Source organism: Podarcis melisellensis (genome assembly GCF_964234715.1).
Source record: "Podarcis melisellensis genome assembly, chromosome: 12".
In the NCBI taxonomy this organism is placed as follows: Eukaryota; Metazoa; Chordata; class Lepidosauria; order Squamata; family Lacertidae; genus Podarcis; species Podarcis melisellensis.
In genome coordinates, this window is record NC_138544.1 from 60,115,793 (window position 1) to 60,142,488 (window position 26,696).

Sequence of the window (26,696 nt, forward strand, 5' to 3'; positions counted from 1 at the left end):
GGGAAGCGTCTTAAAAGATAAAGCATTGGCATCACTCCATCGTACCTCACAGAATCCTAGCACCCCAAGGGACCCCAAAGGTCATCCAGTCCAACCCCCTGCAGGATAGCTCTGCCCGTTTTGTTCCCTCTTGTCGCCTAAGCAGAGAATTTTGCACTTGCCTCCATTCCATTTCCATCCAACTTGATGAACCAAAATGATTCTTGCAAAGGCCGCAGTTCTCTCTCTGAGACGCCGGTGCTGAAACCCACAAATCATGCGCAGTGGATACAAAGGAACAAAATCTTTATTATTTAAAAGCTTCTCTACGAATCACTCAGCACCGAACGACAAAGACACGGCAGCCATGGAGGAGGAGGAGGAGGAGGGGGAGGAGGGAGGGGGAGTTTGGGTCGCACTCTCCACCCCCCACCCCCCAAAGATGGGTGACCAGGTGGACCTGGGTGCAAGGGAGGGTTGTGGGTGCCCCAAAGGAGGACGTGTGAAAACAAGACGCTGGAAGGGGAGAACAACAGAGCCGTGGTGAAAATAGGAAAAAACACAAACCTGCAGCCTTGTCATCTGGCTGCCCCCTCTGAAGTGGGGCTGGCACGAAAAAGCAAGGGGGGGCCAGGCATGCAGCACTCAGGCACCTCTGCCTTTGCGCCCCCCACTCCACAGGACAGCACCCCTTTTGTCTCTTCTGCAGAGAACGAGCCCCTGCTCCCCCCTCAGCCTGGGAATTGCTGTGTGCTCCTTGTAGGGACCCCAAAGGTCATCCAGCCCAACCCACTCGATGCAGGCACCACAACCAAAGCATCTTCGACAGACTGCCGTCCAATGTCTGTTTAAAGACCCCCAAGGAAGGGGAGCCCATGGTGGCCAGACTGAGGGGTCGGGGGCATTTGGACGCTGGGCTCAGCACATGGTGGGTGAGGGTCGGTCCCGGCAGGTTTGCTTGGAGCAGGCACATCCTGGCAAAAGGGCAGGATCAGGACCAAGCCAGGACTGACCAGCCGAGACTCCCAGGGCACCTCGCCAGCCACAACACACCCACCTTGGCAGACCCCCAGAGCGGCTGGGCAGGGGCTCAAGCCCAAAATAAAATGCCCCAGCCTAGACAGACTGGAAACTTGAGAAGCCCACAGAGCGATGAAATCTACAGGCTGAGTCGTTGCATTTGGGGGACGCCAATACAGAGGGGCAGCTGCTGCAGACAAGAGCCAGGCGTGGTTTCCGTCTGAAAGTGGCATTGCCACCCAGTGGTGAGACCTTACCCAGGGCAGGCAGGAAGGAGGGTGGTGAGCAGGGCTGCCACTGCTGTTGTGCTGGCAGGAGAATAATCCTTGCATGGTCTGGGGGGGGGGTGGCCCTGGCAGCCCCCTGCCAAAGTCCCCCAGAAGTTTGGCACCAGAAGTTTGCAAGTGCAGTGCAGAGGGGCAGAGCAAAGCGGAACCCGGGATATGGCACTGAATCACAGGGTTGGAAGGGACCCCAAGTGGGCATCTAGACCAACCCCCGCAAGGCAGGAATCGGAGCTAATGGATTCCTGACAGATGGCCGTCCAACCTCTGCTTAAAGACCTCTGAGGAAGGAGAGTCCGCCACCTTTGGCTATGTCTCTCTCTCTCTGTGTGTGTCCCTTTTGGCTTTGCTTAAATCCACCAGAGGCCTGGCTAGCGAGGAGCCTGCAGGATCAGGCCATTGGGCTACAGCCCATCATCCTGTTCTCGTGAGAAGGGGAGCCTTTTGCCACCGCAGGGCTCCTCCTCACATCCTCTAAGGGGTCCCACGGACAGCAGGAAGAGGCAGAGAGCAAGACCCTCTTCAGCGGCTGCCTTGGGTCTCAGCCTGCCAGAGGGCAGACAGGAACGCAGGCAGCCTGTGGGGCTGGCCAGGGGGCAGGTCTCCATCTCCATCTCAATGGGGGGGGGAGTGCCCACCACAACCCACACTCCTGCAGAGATAGATAGGAAAGTCAGGGCGGTGGGACAGGGCTTGTCGACAGAGGGGGGGTCTGTGGCCTCTTTGGCCTTGGCAGAGGAAGAGGGCAGGGAGGGAACACGGGCGACACACTGGCAGCCTGGAGACAGGTAGATTTGCAAGGAGCTCCACTCCATAGCAAACCAGGTGAGCACCGCAGCCCCCAGACCCAGGTCTCTCTGCAGCCTCCATCTGTACAGTGAAGGGGGGGGGGATTTGCTGCTCATGTGGCCATAAATGGCCTTGCAAAGGGGCATGAAGGCAGGACGCCTGAAGGGCACCGAGAGAGAGAGAGAGAGAGAGAGAGAGAGAGAGAGAGAGAGAGAGAGAGAGAGAGAGAGAAGGAAGGAAGGAAGGAAGGAAGGAAGGAAGGAAGGAAGGAAGGAAGGAAGGAAGGAAGGAAGGAAGGAGGCAGGCATTGGAGCGGACTCCTAGGGGCCAAGGTCCCTTTGGGGCCCCAATAAAAAATTTGAGGGGGCCACGCCCCCCCCAAGGTTAATTGCTCTTCAAATAGTGTGCATGTGCCATGACTTGTGATCAATTATGTGAGGTGGGGCTTAGTTGGGTCCCCCAATATTTTGTTCAAGTTGGCACCCCTGGAGGGAGGGAGGGAGGGAGGGAGGGAGGGAGGGAGGGGGGAGACACACAGAGAGAGATTTAGGAGCATCTGACCAATCCACTGGGCTCCTCCTCCCCTTCCAAGTCTTAGTCCAGGAGGGGTCCTGTGTGCTTGGGGAGGGGGTGTCCTTCATTCTCCAGCATCCGATGATCGGCGTGAGCGACGTGAGGGGAGACCTTGCCACCTTCCGGCCTGGGGGGGTCTCAGCAGCCACAGGAGGAGGAAGAGGAGGAGGTCGGTGGGGCAAAACACACTCAAAAGGTGGCCAGAGACTGGTGGCGCTGGTGGTGGTGCGAGTCAGACCTGCCCCCTTGGCCAGTCGTGAAGAAAGCCCACCCTCTGTGGGATGGGGGGCGATGGGGGGACACAGGTCAGTCTGTTGGCTCAGGGGCTGGCCAGCCAGGCTGGAAACCCCTGCTTAGGTGTTACGCACCCCCAGAGACTGCTCCAACTCCTGACGACGCTGCTGGATCTGAAAGGGCAAAAGGAGAGAGTTGGGGGGCGATGGAAGGGGCTTCGCTCTGCCAGCCCAGCTCAGCCTGCCTCCAACTTTGTCCTCTGTTTTTGTACTGTTTTGGGGGGACAGGAGGCGGGCAGGTGTGGAGGACTCCCTGGCCCTGAATGGGGTAAATGTGCCCCTGAAGGACCAGCTGCGCAGCCTGGGAGTCATTCTGGACATCATCATCATCATCATCATCATCATCATCATCATCATCATCATCATATATTTTATTTATATCCCACCCTCCCCAGCCGAAGCCAGGCTCAGGGCGGCTAACAACAATCAGATAATCAAACAATCAAATAATCCAACATTCTAAAAACATTTCATTATAAAAAATTAATTAATTAGAGCTGTCCATGGAGGTGCAGGTCAATTCTGTGTCCAGGGCGGCTGTTTATCAGCTCCACCTGGTATGCAGGATGAGACCCTCCTTGCCCATGGACTGTCTCGCTAGAGTGGTACATGCTCTGGTTATCTCCCGCTTGGACTACTGCAATGTGTGGGGCTACTTTTGAAGGTGACCCGGAAACTACAACTAATCCAGAATGCGGCAGCTAGACTGGTGACTGGGAGCGGCCGCCAAGACCACATAACACCGGTCTTGAAAGACTTACACTGGCTCCCAGGACGTTTCCGAGCACAATTCAAAGTGTTGGTGCTGACCTTTAAAGCCCTAAACGGCCTCGGTCCAGTATACCTGAAGGAGCGTCTCCACCCCCATCGTTCAGCCTCCCAGACACTGAGATCCAGCGCCGAGAGCCTTCTGGCGGTTCCCTCACTGCAAGAAGGCAAGTTACAGGGGCCCAGGCAGAGGGCCTTCTCGGTAGTGGCACTCGCCCTGTGGAACGCCCTCCCACCAGATGTCAAAGAGAAGAACAACTACTAGACTTTTAGAAGACATCTGAAGGCAGCCCTCTTTAGGGAAGCTTTTAATGTTTAACAGACCATTGTATTTTAATACTCTGTTGGAAGCCGCCCAGAGTGGCTGGGGAAACCCCACCAGATGGGCGGGGTATAAATAATAAATTCTATTCTATTCTCTTACCTTGCAGTAGAAGTACCTGCTCACGGCCTCCTGGGACCACGGCTCGTGGTAAAACTCTGCCCTCCGCTCCTCCTCGGGATTCCCCACCACGTCGGTCATCACCTACCATGCAGAGGGGACAATGTGGCATCAGAGTAGCCCCATCAGTCCTAGGCCTTCTGCTGCGTTCTGCACCAAGGGCAGTTTGCAGACAGCATGTACTGGAAGCCTTCAGAGAGTGAGTTGGAGAAGACCATCACGGGGCATTTGGGTTGGTCCCAACAAAGGCATTGCCATTGCCTGACTAGGACCAACGTGATAGGCGCAGATGAGATTGTGCATGGCATGGAGAAAACTGAGGCGATTTCACCCCTCCCATAACCAAGAATCTGCTGATGTTCTCTGCTGATTCTCCAGAGAGGAGGGGGTGGTTTTCTGCTCTCTACTTATTTCGCTCCAGCCTCACATCAAAGAGAGAGAGAGAGAGACTGAGTGTTAGAGAGAGATCGTGTGTATAGATAAGGTTGCTGCTAAGAGCAGCTGCAGACACTCAGTGCAGTTCAGCATTTTTTGTTTAGACCTCATTTAGCTCTGTACATAGTTGTGTATTATAGTTGTAGACAGAATAAAGAAGATATTCTACAGAGCTGCTCTCCGAGTCGTTTATGCTCTGCTATACTCTGCTGTGCGACGACTGTCCTCTTGTGGAAGTGAATCCGGTGCTCACAACTCTAAGCTGTGAGTCCACAGCACTTTGACCTGTTCCTGTCCAGAAGGTGGTCTCTGGAAGTGCCACCCAGCTCGCCTGGCCCAGTCGGGGCTGAAGTGGGTGAGTCCAGTTGGTGGCACTGGCTCAAGGGCGATGCTTGAGTTTTCCTCCCTCTCTCCTAACACTGGAACTTGCGGACATCCAACAAAGCCGATTGTTGGGAGGTTCAGGGCAGGGGAAAAGAAGTACTTCTTCATGCAGTGCAGACTGTGGAACTCCCTCCCACTGGATGGCTTTTAAAGAGGGCTGGAGGAGGAGGCAGCTATTGATGGCTCCTGGCCACCATGGCTACACTCTGCTGCCAAACCTTTTAGACTCCGCACTATGCTGCCATTTCGCTGGCTAGTGAGCCACAGGTTCCAATCCATCCTTCTGAACAGCCACTGGGAGCAAGGGCCCCGTGGGATCCTTTTGCAGTGACTTCGAGGTATTTTAACATGTAAAAACAGCCACAGACACTGTCTTCTCACCCTCCCAATAAGACCCCATTGCAGGAGCCCCACCTGCCCCTTTGTGCACTTAGGACCCCCCACAACAGACCCACCTTGAGATCCCTGCTCTGCGATCGGAGGAGATCTTGGATGTACCCTTTGGGGTCTTTGGAGAAGCTGAGCATAAAATCCCTCTGTATCTTCAGCTGGTTGATGGACTCGATTGTCTCGTGAATCTGAGCAGGGAAGGAAAATAAGTGGCTCGTTTCTCCTCGTGGGATTTGCACCCGGTCCCCAAAGGGAGCCCTTCAGTCTTCACACCAGACTGCAGACACACGCCTGTAAAGCCATCCTGTGATTTATCTGCGATGGAAGGGGGTCAGACTAGATGACCCTTAGGTCCCTTCCACACCTACAGTTCTACAATGCTCCCAGTGGTACTGATCCCCTCAGCTGTAGCTGGCCATAGTTCCTCCAAACGGAAAGCCCCTGAGCCTCTTAACTTAAGTTCCCCTACCACTTGCCCCAGCACCCCAGGCCCCCAGTCTGCCTCTTCTCCCCCCCACACCCCCCCGCCCCGACCCCTAAGCACCTTGTTGTCCAGGGCTGTGATCTCCTGCTGGTTTGCTGTTGAGAGGAGGAAGCTGCTCATCTGCCCCTTCAAGGGGTCCTCCACTTCCACATCGATGTCGTAGCAGGCGGTCTTCTTCTGGTCATTGGGGTCCACACTAGGAGGGGAGCCAGGGGGTCAGGCCTCTGGACAAGGTGAGGCAATGCTCCCAGAAGGAGGCACCTTGTAGCCTGGTACGCAGGATGAGACCCTTCTTGCCAGAGTGGTTCATGCTCTGGTTATCTCCCGCTTGGGGCTACCTTTGGAGGTGACCCGGAAACTACAACTAATCCAGATTGCTGCAGCTAGACTGGTGATTGGGAGCGGCCGCCAAGACCATATAACACCAGTCTTGAAAGACCTACATTGGCTCCCAGTACCTTTCCATGCACAATTCAAAGTGTTGGTGCTGACCTTGAAAGCCCTAAACGGCCTTGTCCCAAAATATCTAAAGGAGCGTCTCCACCCCCATCATTCTACCCAGACACTGAGGTCCAGCTCCGAGGGCCTTCTGGCAGTTCCCTCAATGCAAGAAGCAAAATCACAGGAAACCAGTTGGAGGGCCTTCTCGGTGGTGGCACCCGCCCTGTAGAACGCCCTCCCACCAGATGTCAAGGAAATAAACAGCTCTCTGACATCTGAAGGCAGCCCTGTTGAGGGAGGTTTTTAATGATTGATGCTTTATTGTGTTTTTAATATTCTGTTGGGAGCTGCCCAGAGTGACTGGGGAGGCCTGGCCAGATGGGTTGGGTATAAGTAATAAATTATTATTATTATTATTATTATTATTATTATTATTATTATTATTATTACCACCTACTTTTCTGACTGGTGCAGAATGGTCTACCTTCACTGGCAGAGGTTTGGGGCCCCTCCCAGCCCTAGAGGCCTTCTGCATGCAGCTCCTTGTGGCTTTGGGGTCACAGCACTGCCGCTACTTCTCAATGAGCACAAAAAGAGCCTCCGGCCAGGATGGTCCCAGGGAGTTGGCCTTCATCTGGCCCTCGGTGTCCTCTCCCTGGACCCCACACACTCATCCCCCTGCCTGCTGAACTGATATAGACCTCTTGAGGGGTAAGCAATCCATGAGCCTCACATCTCCTCCTTGCGGAGTCGGGACCCTTCCTCCACGTTGTGCTCACTGAGAAGGCCCACAAGGGGCCCATGGCCCCTGAAGGAGTTACTGCACCCCAGGAGGAGGGGAGGCAGGGCTTCACCCCCACCCCACCCAAGCATCCCAGAAGTCCAGGCCACAAGTCCACCAACTGCCGTCCCACCAGGATTGCAGGGGGTTGGACTAAATGACCCTTGGGATCCCTTCCAAGTTTACGCTTCTCCCCGCTGGAGGACAAGGTGGGGCCGCCTGACCTGATGATGTGGTTGATGACAATAGGATCCGGCGGCAGCAACAAGTTCGTCAGCCTCTGCGGGATTTCGGAAAACTTTAGCCGCGGGCAGTCAAAGATCTGAAACCATAAAGGGGGGGGGGGAGCGGCTGGGTGTCAGGAGGTGGGTGGCCCTCAAAGCAAACCCTAGTCCCCCTCACCAGATGCTGCAGTGCCCCCCACCCACCCCCAATCCAAGGTAAAGGAGCTTCTCCTGCAAGGGAGCCCTTCATTGGCTCCTGGTACGTTTCCGAGCACAATTCAAAGTGTTGGTGCTGACCTTGAAAGCCCTCAACGGCCTTAAAGGCCCAGTATCCCTGAAGGAGCATCTCCACCCCCATCGTTCAACCTCCCGGACACTGAGATCCAGCACCGAGGGCCTTCTGGCGGTTCCCTCACTGTGAGAATCCAAGTTACAGGGAACCAGGCAGAGGGCCTTTTCAGTAGTGGCACCCGCCCTGTGGAATGCCCTCCCATCAGATGACAAAGAAATAAACAACTACCAGACTTTTAGAAGACATCTGAAGGCAGCCCTGTTTAGAGAAGTTTTTAATGCTTGATGTATTTTAATATTTTGTTGGAAGCCACCCAGAGTGGCTGGGGAAGCCCAGTCAGATGGGTGGGGTATAAATAATACATTATTATTATTATTATTATTATTATTATTATTATTATTCAGAGCTCAGAAGAGAAAGGAGCAGAGAACAGAACAGGCAATGGGAGATGGTGGCCCCATGGAGCCCAGCCAAAGTTGGAGGTCTGGGATGGGGCTCCAATTCATGTCCAACGCCCCCCTCTCACCCCTCCCCCACAAGAGCTGTTTGACCACGGGGTGGACTCCCTCGGAAGGAGGTGGGCTCTCCTTCCTTGGAGGTTTTTAAGCAGAGGTTGGCTGGCCATCTGTTCTGGATGCTTGAGCTGAGATTCCTGCATTGCAGGGGGTGGACTAGAGGACCCTTGGGGGTCCCTGACAAATCTACCATTTTACAATTCACGTGCTCCAAGGAAGGGCCTGGCACTCCCTGGCTGGGGCCGGGTGAGATAGTGTCCCAAACCGGCTTGAAGTCCATATTGTGACATCGGTTTCAGAGTTTTCAACTGGCTTTATTTTGCAAATCACGATGCGTTATGCAAAAAGCACAATATGGGAAAAACCGTGAAACCATAGCTCCATCCTTATTTCAGACGTCGTGATATATCAGTACAGTGGCACCTTGGTTCTCGAACTTAATCCCTTCTGGAAGCCCGTTTGACTTCTAAAATGTTTGCAAACCAAGGCATGGCTTCTGGTTAGCTGATTGGCCCCGGAAACAATGTCGGCAGCCGAAACAGACATTCGGCTTCCAATAAACCTTTGTAAACCGGAACACACACTTCTGGGTTTGCAGTGTTCAAACCCGATTTGTTCATCAGCTAAGCCGTTGGGGAACCAAGGTACCACTGTATACTGCAGTGTTGTTTTTTAATCATTTTTATTGATTTTCCAATAAAGACAGCCAATCAATATGTCCACATCATAATCTAATTAAAAACAAAAAAAACTAAAATAAAAAAGAAAGACCAAATTGTCATCATTAATTTTTCCGGGCTCCCCATAGTCTGGACCTCTGAAGCATATCTCCAAATCTTCAGTCCTGCCTCCTCTTGTGGTGTTCATCAGTATGCGGATGATACCCAGCTCTACCTCTCTTTCAAATCAGAATCGGTGAAGGTGGTGAAGGTCCTGTGTGAGTGTCTGGAGGTGGTTGGAGGATGGATGGCAACTAAATCCTGACAGAAGTTCTATTTGGGGGGGACAGGAGGCGGGCGGGTGTGGAGCACTCCCAGGCCCTGAATGGGGTAACTGTGCCCCTGAAGGACCAGGTGCGCAGCCTGGGAGTCATTCTGGACTCACAGCTCTCCATGGAAGTGCAGGTCAATTCTGTGTCCAGGGCAGCTGTTTATCAGCTCCACACCCACCCTGTGGAACGCCCTCCCACCAGATGTCAAAGAGAAAAATAACCAAACTTTTAGAAGACATTTGAAGGCAGACCTGTTTAGGGAAGCTTTTAATGTTTAATAGGTTATTGTATTTTAGTGTTCTGTTGGAAGCCGCCCAGAGTGGCTGGGGAAACCCAGCCAGATGGGCGGGGTATAAATAATAAAATTATTATTATTATTATTATTATTATTATTATTATTATCATCATCATCATCATCATCATCATCATCATCATCTTTCCGGCACCCAGAGCCCCCCAGGCTGGGTGGCTCACAGCTTCCGCCCTGCCAGCCCCTCCTGGAGGGGCGAGGTGAGGAGAACGGCCTCACCTGCTGGAAATACTTGTCGCAGTTGATGTACTCCTTGTCGTGGGAGTCCTGCAGCTTGTTGGTCTTGATGTACTGCCAGAGGGCTTGAATGATGGCCGAGCGCGTCTGCGTGTGGATCCCCAAGAGGCGGGCGAGGCGGGGGTCCAGCTTGAACTGGGGGGGCTGCAGGAAAAAGAGGGGCCAGGAAGCACCGGCGGGTGAGAGGCTGGCTTGGGCTTTGCATTGAAGCCGGCCGGGTCCGCTCCCTCAAGCCCACCGCCGACCCTGGGGTGCTGGTCTCTGGTCCCATGTGCCCAGAAACGCCCCCCCTCCATTGCCACTGACCTGGTAGTCGAGCATGAGCAGGAGGGTGCAGCGCACGCTGACGTCCCCCGGCCTCTTCACCTGGAAGCCGTCCGTCTCCTGGGTGGTGGGGGTCCTGTGCCACTGAGAAGGAGAAGCAAAGCGCAGGTCAGGGCCAAGGCCAGGGGCAGGATGGTGCTCTCAGCAAGGCTCACCCATGCAAAAAGACATTGTGGACACCTCCAGACGGATGCAACACGGTAGATGTTTAGGAAAGTGTGTGTGGCACGAGGAAAAGTGGACAGAAAGAGAAGTTCTCCTCCCTTCCTCGTAACTGGAACTCGTGGTCGTCCAGTGAAGGTGAATATTGGACCATTCAGGAGAGATCAAAGGAAGGACGTATTCACGAGGCACAGAGTTAAACTGTGGAACTCCCTGCCACAAGAATCCCAGCTGCTGGGAATCCCTGGAGGGGAGAGGGCTGCTCTTGTGCTCGGGTTTCCCATAATGGGCATCTGGTTGGCTGCTATGAGGACAGAATGCGAGGCTGGACAGGTCCCCATTGGCCTGATCCTGCAAGCTCTTTTTAGGGCACAACGTTCTTACGATGTGTCTAAACTGGGCAAATGGGCAGAAAAGGGGCAAATGCAATTCAATGCCAACAAGGGCAAAGTGATCTTTGTCGGGGCAAAAAACAAAAATCTCAATTTCACGCATATACGGTCCTGGGGTCTGAACTGGCAGGGACTGACCAGGAAACAGACCTTGGTTCTGAGTGGATAGCTTGACGGAGATTTCGACCCAGTGTGCAGCAGCTGTGGAAAAAGGTGAATCCCATGCTGGGCGTCATTAGGAAAGGGATGGAAATAAACCGCCAATATCATAACGCCATTATGCAAATCTCTGGTGGGGCCACATGCAGTGCTGGTCCCCTCGCCTCAAAAAGGGTGTCCTACAGCCGGAAAAGATTTGGAAAAGGGCGACGGAGATGCGCGAGGGGATGGGGGCAACTCTCCCAGGAGGAAGAGTTGCAACATTTGGGACATCCTAGCTTAGAGGAGATGGAAGGAAGCCGTGGCATGGAAGAGATGCCTGGAATTATGCACAGCCTGGAGAAACGGAGGAGAGAGGAAAGGTTTTCTCCCTCTTCCATGAGACTGGACCTTGTGGGTGTTGGACGACCAAGATGGATGTTGGGAGATTCAGGAAAGGGCTTCTTCAAGCGGTGAAGAGTTAAACTGTGGAACTCACTCCCACAAGAGATGGCGACAATGACAGCCACCCACTTGGAGGGCATTAAGGGGGGCCAATCCATGGAGGAGGAGAAGGAGGAGGCTGCCAAGGGCTCCTAGTTATGAGAGATGCCTCCAGAGTCAAAGGCAAACATGACTCTGAACGGCAGTGGCTGGGAATCCTGAGCTTCCGCTTGGAGCGTCTGGTCGGCCACTGGGAGGCCAGGACACTGGACTGGGTGGGATCCTTTGGCTGGTCCAGCTGGCTCTCCTGCTGCTCTTCTGTGCATACTAAGAGGGCTTGAGAAGGTACCATCCCTGTCTGAATGGCCACAGGCAGCATCACTGGTGGGACTGGAGGGACCACTTGGGAGATGGGATGCAGCAATGGGATGCAAGGACGGGAGGTGCTCCCTCTGCCTTGCCCAGGCAGGGCCTGTTTCCTACTTGGGACCGAGGGCACCACTCACCTCCACCAGGTGATTGTCTGGTCCATACAGGTCCTTGTCCAGTTCAATGACCAAACTCTTGAAGAAAGAGGAAAACTTCCTTTTCTGCTTGCTGAGCTGTAGAATCGGGAGGGAGAGATGTCAGAGCACGAGGAACGAGGAGCCGAAAGGGTCTCAACTCTAGGCCAACAAGAATCACACAACTGCAGAGTTGGGAGGGACCCTGAGGGTCATCCAGTCCACCCCCTGCAAGAGCAAGGGATGAGGCCCCGGAGAGGAAAGAGGTGGCTCCAAGTCCCACAGAAAGGGTTGGGAACAACATCCAGGCCCCACTGAGCTCTGAGGCCAGCACCAGATGCTATTGGGGGACTCCTTCTCCCCCATATCATGTCTGCCCCCTTTGGCATGGGACATTTCCCCAGGTATTTTCCTTTTCTCGGACCCCCTCCTCCCCCTTCTTCTGGCCCTGCCTCCCTCATCCTTCAAGCAAGCTCCACACACGCACTGCTGCAAGGGATCGTGGCCCTGCTTGGCCCAGGACCCTGGCCCCTCCCCTTCTCCCCCCCCCCACATTGGGGTTTTTTCACTCCAGGAGGCCTCTGTGCCAACTGCCTTGGCTCTCCAAGGGGAACTGAGGCCCACAGCAGGTGCCTCTTGCAGCCCTGGTTTCCCTCATCCTCTGCCCCTCAGCTGCTTTCCCCAAAAGCTGCCCCACCTGGCCAGGTGGCTCGCCCGACTTCTCCCCCAGCCCCACAGAGAGATGTGAAAGCAGGTAAGTCCACCTGCCCAGAGCTTACATCGTCCAGCAGTTTGCCTTCCACCCGCAGCTCCCAGGAGGCGATGCTGCCGTCTGAGTCGTCTGCGTCCGACTTGGCCGGGTTGAAGGTGTTGGAGATGTAAAGGCGCAGCTTCCGCTTTTGCTGTTGGAGGGAGGAGAGTCTGAGCTGGGGGGAGGCAAGGAAGGAGGGAGGCTCCTGCTCAATGGGGCAGCTCAGGAGGAGTGGGGCCAGGCGCCTCCTCCCCGCCCCTTCCTGCCTGCTCAGATGATGGAGCGAGCCAGCAGTAAATCACACTGAGCAAGTTGGAGTTAACTCTTTATTAGCAATACCAGGATCTGCACAGGAGCGCCAGGCCTCAGGAGCACAGCAGCTCAGCTCTGGCAAGTCTTGCTCCCATGAGGCAGCTGCCAAGTCCCCAGCTCCCTGCAGCCGTCTAAGACCCCTCCTCTCCGGGGGTTTCCCCAAGCAACTGGAGACTGTTGCATGAAGTCAACCTCTCCTTTGCCCTCTTCACTCCTCTCCTGGTTCTGGGAGACAGACTGGAAGGAGAGTTTGTCGTAGCAGGAGGGGGAGACACCCACGCCTCTTTGTGGGATGTAACGTCACTGAAGCAGTCAGACACACAGGAGAATGTTGCTTCAGCCAGGAGGACTTCCTGTCACACCTGGTCTGGAGCATCCTCCCCCTGCATGTGACCAGGTAGATGGATGTGACCCTGGCAGACACTACAAAAGGGTCAGTCATGCAGCCATCTCTCTCTCTTGATCCCTTCTCTCCATTTTGCCTTTAGCTGTCTTCTGGCTCTCAGCCAGCAGCACATGGGCTCATCCCTCACAGAGGATGAACCCACACTTTTCTCTGTAACTACGAGCCAAAGCCTGCCTTCAGGACCGTACTGTGAACTGAATGTAAGTAAACCTTATCATTACTTTCAAAAGAAGACTGTTGTGTCATTTTAGTTTTTAAGAGGGAACTAAAGGGGATTTACCAGGAACAATCCAACCTGGACAAGCCTGACTGGATTGCTTAACTCAAACGGTTCTAATGAATCCACCAACCAGCAACAAGGAAATGTGCTCTGCTACTATCTCACTAGTGTGAGTGAGGAAGGATAATATTTAATCAATATATCCTCTCCTACTATCCTCAGCGTTCTCACACTCTTCACTAGCCAGACTCCTCTCCTGCCTCAGCTTCTGCCTCTGACTCAGACTCTCCCCACTCACTAAACCCTGTTGCCTCTTCAGCTTCCGCCTCCTCCTCTTCCCAATATTCTCCATCTGACCCTTCATTGTCGCCCCACCACCACTCCCTGGGCTCTGAGCCTTCTTCCCTGGAGGGTTCCCCAGCTGGTCCCCACCCCCCCACTCATTCCTCTGCGTCCAGCCAGTCCACGACATCAGAAGGGACTGCGCTGGGCTCTTCTCCAGCATCAGGGAGGCCCCTCTGCTCCTACCTTCATGGGCCTCTTCAGGGCCTCCTGGATGTCCACTCGCTTCCGCATGATGGTCTGGTCCAGCTTCCGCTCAAACGCCAGCAGGTCCATGTAGGCCTGAGACTCTGGCACCAGCTCCCGGATCTGGGAAGAGAGCAGAGCGTCGTAGAGGGGCCCCCTTGGCTTCCTGGAGGTCTCTGGTTCAGCCCCTCTCCTCTCGGGGGGAATGTCAGGGAAGAGGCCTGGGCAAGGACCCTGGAGGGCTGCTGCAAGTCAGAGCTGGGTTAGGTGGAGTCCTGGCCAGGCTCAGGAGGAAGCAGCTTCCTTCGTGCAGAGGAAGAGTTTCCCTTCCAGAGGGTGAAGCAGAGCCAGAAGCAAGGAGGTGGAAGATGCCCCCCAGTGCAGAGGGGGGCATTTATGCATAGGTTTATTTGCTTTCTTGGTTGCTTAATACAAAAGAAAAAAAGCCTCTAAGTGACCTGCAAAATATTAACACCGCAAGGCTTTGTCAAGGGATTCTGGAGGAAGCATGGACAAACTTAATGATATTTGGAATTTGGAACCACAGCAACAAATATTGGAGGGAAACAATAAGATTATCCATTTACATAAATACTATAGAGTTCTGTAACCTTGATTGTTTTGTTGTTGTTGTTTTCCTCTGCCTTTAATTTTTTTTAATGCAACCTTTTTCTTTTCCCCTTTTCTTGTTTATTTTAACTCATTGGAATACTTTCACTTAAATATAAATATTTTCCAAAGGGGGGAAAGGAAGCCCTTCCACCACGTAACGGGAGGGAGGGGAAAGGTGAAGCAAGAGAAGAAGGACTTTCTTGTGCTTCCCTTTAACTTGACACACGCAGAACACGGGGAGGACAGTGCTCAGGTGAGCGAAAGCCTCCCACCTGGGAGACAGGCAGGTAGACAGACACCCCCCACCTGCTCACAGCAGAGAAGCCAAAGGCCTGCCTAACCAGTGGGCTCCTAGCATCATTCAATTGGAAGGGACCCCAGGGGTCATCCATCCTGACCCCCTGCAAGGGAGTTCTTGCTGTGCTGGCTCCAGGTCACCCACAACAAGGACCCAGCATACTTTCCTTCAGATGGGGAGGAGAGCCCGTCAGGGTCCAATGAGGAAGCAAAACGGGAAAGAAAGAAACTCACCCTCTGTGGGAGAATCTTGTCAGCCATCTTCCTCCTCTTGGCGCTGCAGGTTTGTTGAAGGGGAGGGAAGACACACATTACCAAGGCAACTAGCCCAGGTCACCGGCTAAATTATCCTCTGCTGGAGGGTCTTGTCTCCCCACCCACCCTGAGTCTCAGGAGGCTGGTTCTGCTTCCCAGGACGTACCGGTACCTGCCCACCCCCTCGGCCAGGAGGGTCCTTGTGGTGGAAGCCAGGGCCTTTTCCCACCCCAGGTTGCCCTGACTGAAGAGAGGGCACAGGACCGCTTGTCTGCCAAGGGTGGCACAGACACAGCCTGGCAGGTGCCTCAGTTGCTGACCTGCCACACGAGGGGCTGCGAAGGGGCCCCCATCCGCACCTCTCCCAATCAGGGCCTTTGCTGCCCCCGGAAGCATGCAGCTTGGCTCACTTGCCTCAATCCCCACCCTCGAGTTGCAGTTGAACCCTGGCATTGCAGGAGGTTGGACTAGATGACCCATGGGGTCCCTTCCTGAATCTGCCAGCACAATCCTAGCAGAGGCCTCACTACCGGCAGCATCGTGGAGTCAGAGAATGGCAGCGTCATCTAGTTCAACACCCGGCAATGCAGAAATCGCAGCAAGAGCTTCCCTGGCAGAGAGCAGCTGCCATGTCTAACCATCCCTCAGCCCCGTCCCCTAAATAAAAACATAATGGCAGCTAAACCCAGGAGGGGACAGGCCACGCAGGTCTCCTATGGGGGCAGCTGGTACTGAGGAACGGTCTCCTCATTAGCCCCCTCCCAGACCTCCGGAAATCCAGAGCAGTGGATTGGGACCAAGAAGATGGGGGTGGCTCAGGAGTAGTCAGGGAGCTCCTTCCAGGAAGAAGGTGGGATTTGCAGGGCTGTCCATCTGCACATGCAAAGAGCCTGGGCAGAAACCCGCAAAATGCAAAACATGAGAGACCCCCTATGCAGATCTCCCTCTCTCCATTTGCCTCCCATAAAATGGAAGGGGAGGACTCTATTTTATTATTTATTTCATAGACTTAATTTTCCCCTACCTAAAATTTATTCACCGCTTGACTGAAAAGAAAAAAACCTCAAAGTGGTTTATAAAAGGAAAATATGAACTTATCAATACTTTCCCCCCTTTATTTTATTCTTTATGATAAATTTAAAGAATAATAATGATGAAAAGGGCTGGTGCTGTGCTGTTCTCTATTGTAACTTATCTGTATGACTTTAATGGATTGTATAGTTTTAAATCTACCAATGTTTAATTGTTATTAATGATATTTCCCCTATGGTTTGAGCTGCTCTTATTTTTGTTTTAAGCTGCCTGGAGTTCCTGTCAAGGAAAAGGACAGGGATAAATTAGATATATGCAATTAGATAAATATTGAATTGTAATAAATAATAATAATAATAATAATAGACTTGGAGCACTGAGACTTTAACCCAGGCTTTAGTGTGAGGCATCGTGGAGTTCAAGAGGCAGCATCAGGAATGCTGTGCCACAAATGTATATATTTGTATATTTTGCACAAGGGTGTCACCAGAAATGGCTTAACACTTTGTGTTTATACACTTAGGTTGTTGGGGCTGGTTTTTTTTTGTTTGTTTTGTTTTTTTTGAAATATTGACTTTATTGCGCTCTTGCCAAATTGCTGCTTTTTGCCATTGTTTGAATTCACTGCCATGCTCTGCGTTTTGCATATTTGTATTTCCAACGCTCTGCCTTCAGTGGTTCAGGATGCATGCTGTGAGCCACTTTGGGCACGGCTTGTTATGGAAAAGGGGCAGGTAAGTAAACTCACTCCATCCCTCCATAAATGCGGGTGTGTTTGCTTAACACCTGGCAGTTCGCAAGAAGTTCGGAGACCCTTGGAGAGTCTTCCAGTGTTGGGTTGCAGGCTGCCTCACCCTCTCTCTTCCCCTCAGGCCAAGTCCTCTCCCAAGGGGGGTCCAGGGGTCCAGCTCACTCACTCTCCCCCACCCATTGCCAAGGAGGAGGTCAAGCAAGTGGCCAGGCCTTTGCTGGGGGGGGGGGCTTCTGCCTTCAGAGCTGCTCAGCCACAGGCTGTCTGCATCTCCACAGACACAGAGGCCAAGAGGAGGAGACCCCCTTCGCAGCCCAAGGCTGGCCAAGTGGCCCCCAAAAGACAGAAGAAAAGGCTGCAGGTGGCCCCTCAGACCCCAAGCCTCAGACCCCTAACTCCTATCCTGACAAGTAAATCAAAATTAATATTTGTATATTATTTTAAATCTTATTGTGCTTTATGTCGGAAGCAGTTCAGTTTGGTTGTGTACTTTACTGTTTATGCCTACTTTAGCAATCAGGCAAACCCTTCCCTGTCTGAGCCGCCTTGAGCGTGGTTTTAGCTCTGGAAAGGCGGCATACAGATCAAATCACAGCGGGGGTGACGATGCTCCGCCAGCTTCTCTGACCGCCAAGGGCTCTGCGGAGGCGGGAATCTCCCCCCCCCTACCGACCACCAGGGGGCCGCCTCCCCTGCGCGGAGCTGCGAGAGGACAGCTGCGCAACGCGAGTCGGATCCTGAAAGGGCGCCGGGAAGGATAGAGGCGCTGCCACGGAGAGGGAGGCTGCGTCCTCCAGGTTGCTGAGCGGAAGCCTGCGGGTTCCAGGTCTACACCCGCGCACCTGGGGCGGAGGGCTGCCGGATCCTGCACCGCAGGGAAGGGGAAAGGGGCTCCACTCACCTCCTGGGCCGGTTCTGCGTGGCGGCGCCCGCCTGCTGCTGCTGCTGCGCTTGTTGCTGCGCCGCCTGCTGCTGCTGCGCCTGCTGGGGCGCTGCCCGCTTGCGCGTGGGCTCCATCACGGCCTGGGGCATCCCGGGGCGCACGGAAGGGCTCCCGACGTAGGGGGGGCCTGGGGGACCCATTGGAGCCCCCTGGTGGGGCATGCGAGCGCCTGATGGCATCCCAGGACGCTGGAGGGAGGGAAAGAGGAAAGGAGGGAAAGGCACAGATGAACGCTTGCTCCGGGAGGTGGCAGCACGCAGATATGAGCCCGCGCAGGTCCTCTCCCCTGGCGGAGGGGGGGGGGGGGAGACAGGTATCCAGGCTCAGGGCAGCAAGGGGGGGAGGCCCAACTTTCCTGGGTCAAAAGGACACGAGGTCATCTCCTGCCACAGCTGGAGGCAGGATGCGTCTGCAAGCCGGTTGCAGGAGGCGAGAGAGGTTGTGCTGGGGTCCCTAAAGCGAACCCAGTTGGGCCCTGAGAGAACAGGATGCGGGACTACACGGGCCACCTGCTTGGTCCCTGGCTCTTCCTATGTCCTTATCTAGGTGCCCCAAACAGGCCCTGAGCCCCACAGCCTCTTCAACTGGTACCCAGGAGCATTCTTGTCTCTGATCCTGCGGGGAAGCCTTGGCGACTCATGGCCAATGACAGCCCTCTCCTCCTCCATGAATTTAATCCTCTTTTAAAGCAATGGCTGGCTCCTGAGGCAGTGAGTTCCACAGTTTCACCCTGTGCTGCTCAAAGGACTTTCTTTTATCCATTCGGAATCTTTCAACATTCAGCTTCACAAGCTCGAGTGTTAGGTGAGGGAACTTCCCTGTCTCCACTGTCTCCATGCCAGGCACAATTTTATAAACTTCTATCATGTCATTTCTTGTTTGCCTTTTCCCTAAACTAAAGAAAAAGAAAAGCAAGCCCAAATGTGACAACCTTCCCCTTTGGTCATTCTGGCTGCCCTTTTCTGAACACTTTTCCAACCCCACAATATCCTTTTTAAGGTGAGGCAACCAGAACTATTCACATTATTCCAAATGTGGCTTCGCCATAGATTTCTATAATGACCTCATGGTATTGGCATTTTATTTTCAATTCCTTTCCTACCGATCCCTAGCATGGAATTCGCCTTTTCCCACAGCTGCCACAGGCTGGGCTGACCACTTCATCAAGCTCTCTTCAGTGACCTCAAGGCCCCATTCCTGGTCATTGACAGTGTCCAGGGCGGCTGTCTACCAGCTCTATCTGGTACGCAGGATGTGACCCTCCCTGCCCACAAACTGACTCTCCAGAGTGGTGCCTGCTCTGGTTGTCTCCTGCTTGGACTACTGCAATGCGCTCTATGTGGGGCTACCTTTGAAGGTGACCCAGAAACTACAACTAATCCAGAATGCGGCAGCTAGACTGGTGACTGGGAGTGGCCGCCGAGACCACATAACACCGGTCTTGAAAGACCTACATTGGCTCCCAGTACGTTTCCGAGCACAATTCAAAGTGTTGCTGCTGACCTTTAAAGCCCTAAACGACCTCAGCCCGGTAGACCTGAAGGAGCGTCTCCACTCCCATTGTTCACCCTGGACCTGGAGGTTCAGCTCTGAGGGCCTTCTGGCGGTTCCCTCCCTGTGAGAAGTGAGGTTACAGGGAACCAGGCAAAGGGCCTTCTCGGTGGTGGTGCCCCCCCTGTGGAACGCCCTCCCATCAGATGTCAAGGAAACAAACAACTATCTGACTTTTAGAAGACATCTGAAGGCAGCCCTGTTTAGGGAAGCTTTTAATGTTTAACAGACTATTGTGTTTTAATATTCTGTTGGAAGCCGCCCAGAGTGGCTGGGGAAACCCAGCCAGAAGGGCAGGGTATTAATAACAACAACAACAACAACAACAACAACAACAACAATAATAATAATAATAATAATAGGGATTATTATTTTTAGGACATGGGGACGTAGTAGCAACCCTTGTTGTTCTGACTGTTGAAGAGGTCAGTGGCCCCATGGCTGACCCACAGAGTGTGGGTGAGCCTGCAGTTTAAGAGCTTCCGCAGCGGATTCAAGGAAGTCTTCACAGGAGCAAGATCCTGTCAGCGCATAACTCCTCTGCTCAGAGACCTGCACAGGTCACCCATTTGCTTCCAAGCCAAGTTCTGGGCGCTGCTATTAGGATATTGTAACCAGGGATATTTTTCAGCTGGAACTTGCCGGAACTCAGTTCCAGCATCTCTCAGGTGGGCCCCATTGCCATGATAAGAGAGTGGGGGAGGCGTTCTTGGTGAGTTCCGGCAGCTCTTTTTTATAGAAAAATAGCACTGTTTGTAACCAACGTACGGAGAGAGCCCAGGGTGGGAGCTGCAAGGCAGACAGGGGGTCCTTTCATCCGAGGGCACCTGTTGCGGCCATAAGCCCAGCACCACGGGGGGGGGGAATGAGACCCCCCCCCAGCCAGCCAAACATCTCCACCCCCGGCAGCAACTGACCCTGCAAGCATGCCTCGCATTCAGGGCCACCTGCTGCTGTCTCTCTGGCCCCCAAGCCTCCGCCTCCCCCTGGAGACTCAGCTGCTGCCCGTCAGTCAGACCAAGAGGCCGGCCAGTGAAGTATGGAAATCAAATCATGGCACACTTTCCCCCCAGCTCTTCACCTTTAAGGAAGACCTTCCTGTATCCCTGGGGGGGGGGGACTCTTTCAGTTTGTTTAAGGCTTTCTCTATTTGGCCCCAGAACCTCTGCACAAAGGTGATGGGACCAGACGCACAGGGGCTCCCCTGACTGCTAGGGAATGAATTGTTTTGAGCCAGTTTTGGTTCCAAAAAAATGAGAGGAAGCAGAAAGGATTTCTGTGGGGTGGGGGAGGCCAAGTCTAAAGGCCAGCGTGTGCTGAATGGAGCTGTCCCTCCCCCTGGTTTTCCAAAACCTGCACAAGAGGCGGATCAGATACTCGTGAAATCACAAAGCCGGAAGAGGCTGTGGAGATCATCTAATCCCTGCCCCACAGAAGAAGCTGCAATGCAGGAGGCAGCTGCCCCAGGCCTGACACCTGACCCGTCCTTCAGCCTCTGCTTAAATATCTCCAGCCCCAAACAGACCTCCTGCCTTGTCCTGCTACGGCCTGTCATTTTGGGAGTGACACTTAAAAAAAAAATTTCTTCCATGAGGGGACTTTAAAATGCGTTTCTGGGTGTGAGGAACTAAAATTTGCTATTATATTTATGATTTAACAACATTTGGTAGTCTATGTTTGATGAAGAAGCACATCAAACTGCTTTCGGAAAGCCAAAGAATTTTAATTTTACCTTCTGAAAATGTCAAGTAATGCTAAATATTAATATATACGGTAACTGCAAGTACTTGGCAACCATTTTTATGATTTCTATGCAAGGTTACACACATTTCACTTACCAGGCAAAACTAAGTTGTATTAATTTAATCACTATATTTTGATTTCCCAAATCAAGTTAAAACTTTTTAGCATCCTTCAGTTTTGGAATTTGAAAGCTGGAAAATCCAAAACACCCAACTGCCCTGCCTTTTGTTCTAGTCCTGCCCTCAGGAGCAACAGGCAGCATGTCTGTGCCATCTTCTGTGTGACTGCCAGCCCTTCCGGTATTGGAAATGCACCTCTGTCTCTCCCTTTAAGCTTCTGCTCACCACCCTGAACAGGAGGAGAGCCCTGTGGCTGGATCAGGCCCATCTAACCCAGCCCCCTGAAACTACAGCAATTGTGGGGATGGGGAGAGGAAAGGGTGGCCATGCGCTGAGCCTCCCCTTCCGGGGAAGAGGGCAAAGTTCTTTCATTTACTTTAAATCTACACATAAGGGCCAAGAGGCAGCCATCAAGGGCTACACCAGGTGGGACCCAGCTGGGCTTGGAACAGTGTCTGCCTGAGTAACAGAGGCTCTCCAGGCCAGAGGAGATCTTCCTTCTCTGGTGCAGGCAGGAACTGAGTTTCTAGGGACACCTCCATGGAAGTCCACGAGCAAGACCTGAACTGCTGCTGCTGCTGCAGCAGCTCCTTCTACCGTCCATCACAGGACTTGGTCTGCAGAGCTTCCACCATTCCAGTTGCTCTCCTTGACACACACTAGCTGGTCAATGCCTTCCTCAGAACTGGACACAGCTCTCCAGAAGTGACTCAGCCAGGACAGAGCCCTGAGCTCCCGTCAGTTGCCCTCACTTGTGTCTTGCGTTGTGTGTGTGTGTGCGCGCGTGCTGCTTTGCTGAGCCAGGCACGGGTCCACTGAGCCTCAGGTGAGATTCCCAGCCAGGACCAGGAAGATACAACCACAATCAGGGCAGGAAGCCCTTCAAGGCTCGTTCTTCCCTTCTCCACCACAAACAACCCTCTCCCTGCCCCATTTTGCCAGGACAAAGAGCCCTCACCTCTTTCGCCTGCCCTTGCCCACTCACAAATATTGCAGTCACCCCTCTTTCTTCCCCGTTCCCTATCCTCTCCAACCCTTTTGGAGTTGGGGGAACCAGAAACCCCACCTGCATTTCAGGTATTCCAAGTGAGCCAGATGCCCTAATCTAAGAAATTCAGCCATGGGGTCGAGAGGAGGGAATGAAGGACTGGGGGGGGGGGCAGGGCAGCCACTTTTACCTTTGCCCCAGGGAAGAGAGATAACCTGTCGCATTACCAGCACATGTCATTTCCATCTTGGTGATCATTTTTATGAAGAGCCTGGGCACTTTTTGTTGTCGTCTGCAGCTGCCCAGAAGGGAGGCTGAGATGCCTCAGTCAGCCAGGAGGTCGACTGTTCTTGCCTTGCGGGGGTGTCTCTTGCCCAAGTACTATCAGAAACTTTGCACTCTGTTGTGCCAGTTGGGCAGGACTCTCCACACCACCTCCTCATAGAATCAAAGAACTGTAGACTTGGGAGGGACCCCCGAAGGTCATCTAGTTCAACCCCCTAAAATGCAGGAATCACAACTAAGGCATCCAGGTCAGATGGACATCCAGCCTCAGCTTAAAGGTAAAGGGACACCTGACCATTAGGTCCAGTCGTGGCCGACTCTGGGATTGCGGCGCTCATCTCACTTTACTGGCCAAGGGAGCCGGCATACAGCTTCCGGGTCATGTGGCCAGCAGGACTAAGCCACTTCTGGCGAACCAGAGCAGCGCACAGAAACGCCATTTACCTTCCCGCCAGAGTGGTACCTATTTATTTACTTGCACTTTCACCTGGTTTTGAACTGCTAGGTTGGCAGGAGCAGGGACCGAGCAACGGGAGCTCACCCTGTCACAGGGATTCGAACTGCCAACCTTCTGATCGACAAGTCCTAGGCTCTGTGGTTTAACCCACAGCGCCACCCGCGTCCCTTAGAGACCCTCAGCTTAGAGACCTCCAAAGAAGGAAAGCCTACCACCTTCAGAGGGGTGTCGTCCCCCTACCGGGAATCCCCTAGAAGCACCAGGGCTTGTGAGACCAACACTGACCCACCTGCCTGATGTTCCAGGGAACCTGCAGAAGAGACCTCAGGACAGGAGAGCAGCCCCCTTGAACCCACAGCAGGGGAGAGGCTACAGAGAGGCTCCCTGAGGCCTCCAGGGGAAGATGCCTGGGGTGGAGACAGCAAGGCTTGCCGCCCTCTCTCACCCTCAACACTCGAACCTAGCAGTGTCACCCAATGAAGCCAAATGCTGGGAGACTCAGAAGGGTGTCTTCACATTCAGCAGTGGTGGGTTCAAGTGAGGCACAAGTGTTCAGGGCAGGGAGATTTCAGGCTTGCCAGACCCACTTGGGGTTTCTAGTTTGTTTGTTTTGCTAGAACTCCAAAGCCAGTCACCAAAGACAGAATTAAAGGACAGGGTGCCTCTGAGCATGTTCTAGGAATTTGTTTCCAGTGCCAGAACTGAACTGAGTTCACAGTCCTTCCACACAAAAGCCCACTTCTGCCTGGCTTTCTTCAGCAACATAAAAGGGAGGGGGGGTTTTGTTGTTTGAAATACAGGATGTTGGCTTATACGGAGTCAGAACACTGGTCCATCTATTGCTCAGCAGTGTCAACACTGACAGGATTTCAGGCAAGTGGGTCTCCCCCAACCCTACCTAGAGCTGTTGCTAGGGTTGAACCTGAAATATTCTGCAGACAAAGCAAGTGCTCTTAGAATCATAGAAGTATCCCAGGCCCTTGTGTTGGAAGGGACCCCAGGGGTCATCTAGTTCAACCCCCTGCAATGCAGGAATCCTTTGTCCAACCTGGGACTTGAACCCACAGCCCTGAGATTAAGAGTCTCATGCTCTACTGACTGAGCTATTACAGTGAGCTACGGCCCTTGACACCCGACTGCTGCTACTGGGAGTCAGAAACACGGGCCAATCGACTATAACTCACCCATAATTCTGCAAGGAGTCTTCTATCTACCACCTGCCCACCCCTGAACTCTGGAATTCACTGCTGCAGGAGGCAGTGGAGGCCACTAACCTGGGCAGATTTAAAAGGGTGTGTGTGAAACAAATATCAGAGGGAGGGCAAGGCTCTTAATGCATCTCTTGCACTCAGGTCCTGCGCACCTGGGGGGGGGGGGCTTCCCTCTGGGGCCCCTGCTTGGCCACTGAGAGAAGAGGACGTTGAGCTGGGTGGTCCTTTGGGCTGATCTCCAAAGAAGACTTTTGGAGGTGGTCACCCTGCCTGTCTGGGAAAGGGAGCTGCCTGGTTGTGCCACGGGGCAAGGAAACTATCTAGGGATGGTGGCCTGGTAGCCAGAGCAGCCAAGGTTTTTGCTCAGTGACCCTCCCAGTCGGCAGCCAATGCTGGGGGCCACATCCTGCCTGGGGCCCTTTGGGAGAGGGAGCCAAGAGTGGCAGCAGGAGCCCACGTGGGGGAGGGGAGAGGCACACTTGGGATGCCAACCTACAGGCCAGAAACTCTGAAGGTCCAAAGCACTTGGAGGGGGCATCACCAACCCCGTGCCACCCACATGGCGCCCTTGATGGACAGGGGGCCAGTGGGCCGTTCGCCACACTCCTCCTCCCCCCTCCCGCGCCCAGGAGGGATCCCCAAGCCCCCTGCCCCTCTGAGCTGTCCCGCTCCGCCGGCCTCTTTCCCGAAAAAGGAGCGCCTTCAGACAATGGTGCCGGAGAGCCCTCGCGCCAGGAGGGATTCCTCGCGCCTAGCGACGTGAGAGAGCAGTGCCCAGGGCTGGCACGGGGGTCGTGCCACCCACGGGGGTCCAGCAGAGCCCGCCTGAAGACGAGGGCCTGGGATACCTCCGGAGCCCGGCCCCTCCCCCCCCCGCGCGCCTGCCCAAGTGGCCCCTCGCCGCTCCCTTGGGGTCCGCGGTGCGCACCTGTTTCCGAGCCAGGCCCGGACCCTGCGCACGTGCTGGGGGGAGGGGGCGTGTACCCCCCCCCCGCACGCGCGGGCCCGGGCGAGAGCTGCCCCCTCCTCCCCCCTCCCAGGCCGGCTTTCCCGCTCCTCGCCGGGCAGCCCGCAAACTTTCCCCACTCACCACCCCATGGACCAGAAACTCAAAAAGTTTGCTTTTCGTCGCCTTTCGCGCTCCGCCCGTGACTTCCTCCGCGGCCATCGGGGTCGGGTCTGCACTGCTCCGCCTCCCCTTCTCCTCCTCCTCCTCCTCCTCCGTCGGTCCGTCTGTCTGCCTGCCTTCCTGCCTTCCTGGGCTCGCCGCCTTCCCTTCTGCCTCCGTCCTCCCTTTCTCCTCCTCCTCCTCCTCCGGCAACTCTGCCCGCGCGCTCCGTCTTTCTTCCCTCGGAGCCCCGCCGCGCGCTCCGCTCACACTTCTAATAGCTCCGCCGGCCGACGGGGGAGGGGGCCCGGCAGGGCTCCCGCGACGGCCCACGGCCGGATTCCTCCGCCGAAGCGCCGCGGCCGAGGCCGGCTGAGCCCCAGCGCCGCCCGCCGCCGCTCCTTGCCGCGTCCCCGCGCAGCCTCGCCCGGCGCTCCGCCTGCCCGTCCCCGGCGGCCGCGCACTGCCTCGCCGCCGCGCCCCTCCTCGCGCCGCTTCCAGGCCGCATCCCCCGGGACCCTCCAGGCGGCCCGGCTACCGAGGGAAGCGGAGGGAAGGAGCCCGCCTCCCCCCACCCGTCGGAGGCTGGACGGGGGCGGAGGAAGCGAGGAGGGGCGCGGGGAAGGCCGGGCGGCGCGGGAGACCCTCTTCCCCCAGTGCCCGCAAACCATGACACCGGGGAGACGGCGGGGGCCCCACACGGGATGTCGCGGGTCCTTCCCCGCCGCCCCCCACCCGCTCCACGTCGAGCGGCCCCGCGAGGCCGGTCTGGGCTCCCTCCTCGCAGAGACGTCCGGCGGAGGCGTCACCGTCGCCTCGTCTCTCCCCCCCCCCCCCCCGCCTGTCGGTCACTCTCCCGTCCTGCCCTGCGTGGCGCGGGCAGGGAATGAAGAGCCGCCGGCATCTCCCGGTGCGCGTCTCCCTGGCAACAGAGCCAGGGTTGCCAGGTAACGGGCAGGGCGTGGTACCCAGGAGAGGCTCCTTCTGCACCCGGCGCAGCCCGATGCGGAGTCGTGAGGAGGGAGGGAGGGAGGACGAGCGGGGGGAGGCTTCCTCCCGATGCGTGATGGCGGAGCGGCGTGTTCACACGTGCAGACGAGGGCGCCCGGTTGCCCCCGGGTCTCCCCACTCCCGGCCAGGACCAGGAGAGGCGGCGGGGAGGCGAGGGGGCCCCTCCCCCGCAGGCTCTTCACCGGGGGCGCGACCGCTGGATCCCCCTGCCCAACGGGCTGCGGTGGTGGGGAACCCCCCCGGGGGACCCCCGCCGCCCTCCTCGTCCTGCCCCCTGTGGACGGAGCGAGGGGAGGAAGGGCGAGAGGAAAGGACCGTGGCCCCTCCCCCCCAGAATCCCGGGGCTTCACACTGACCGACCCCCCTTCTTCCCCCCCCCCGTTACCGGGCTCCTCCCGGCGGGGAGGGGGCGCGTGGGGCGCATGCGCAGCGCTGCCTTTTTCCCCTCTCGCCGCGAAGGTCAGCCGAGCGGACTGAGGGAAAAGGGGCGGGTGTTAACTCCTTCCGCGCCGCCGAGCGCA

The 26,696-nt window shown here is 55.2% G+C and overlaps 1 protein-coding gene across 3 annotated transcripts; it reads right to left on the bottom strand.

The window, feature by feature from the left end:
* Positions 1–268: 268 nt before the first annotated feature.
* SMARCD3 (SWI/SNF related BAF chromatin remodeling complex subunit D3) lies at positions 269–26,696 on the bottom strand. Of its 3 annotated transcripts, none has more exons than XM_081882526.1 (14): positions 26,561–26,696; positions 17,661–17,890; positions 14,956–14,998; positions 13,813–13,935; positions 12,375–12,497; positions 11,599–11,694; positions 10,661–10,711; positions 9,939–10,040; positions 9,615–9,776; positions 7,288–7,385; positions 5,902–6,037; positions 5,423–5,545; positions 4,131–4,232; positions 269–3,052 (listed from the first exon to the last, which is right to left on the bottom strand). In XM_081882526.1, exons 1-14 carry the CDS (start codon positions 26,597–26,599, stop codon positions 2,999–3,001), a joined length of 1,482 nt encoding a protein of 493 aa, XP_081738652.1. In that variant the 5' UTR covers positions 26,600–26,696; the 3' UTR covers positions 269–2,998. The 3 variants fall into 3 exon arrangements, with proteins under 3 accessions (XP_081738652.1, XP_081738651.1, XP_081738653.1); XM_081882525.1 differs by lacking the exon at positions 26,561–26,696 and adding an exon at positions 25,147–25,426; XM_081882527.1 differs by lacking the exons at positions 10,661–10,711; positions 26,561–26,696 and adding an exon at positions 25,147–25,426.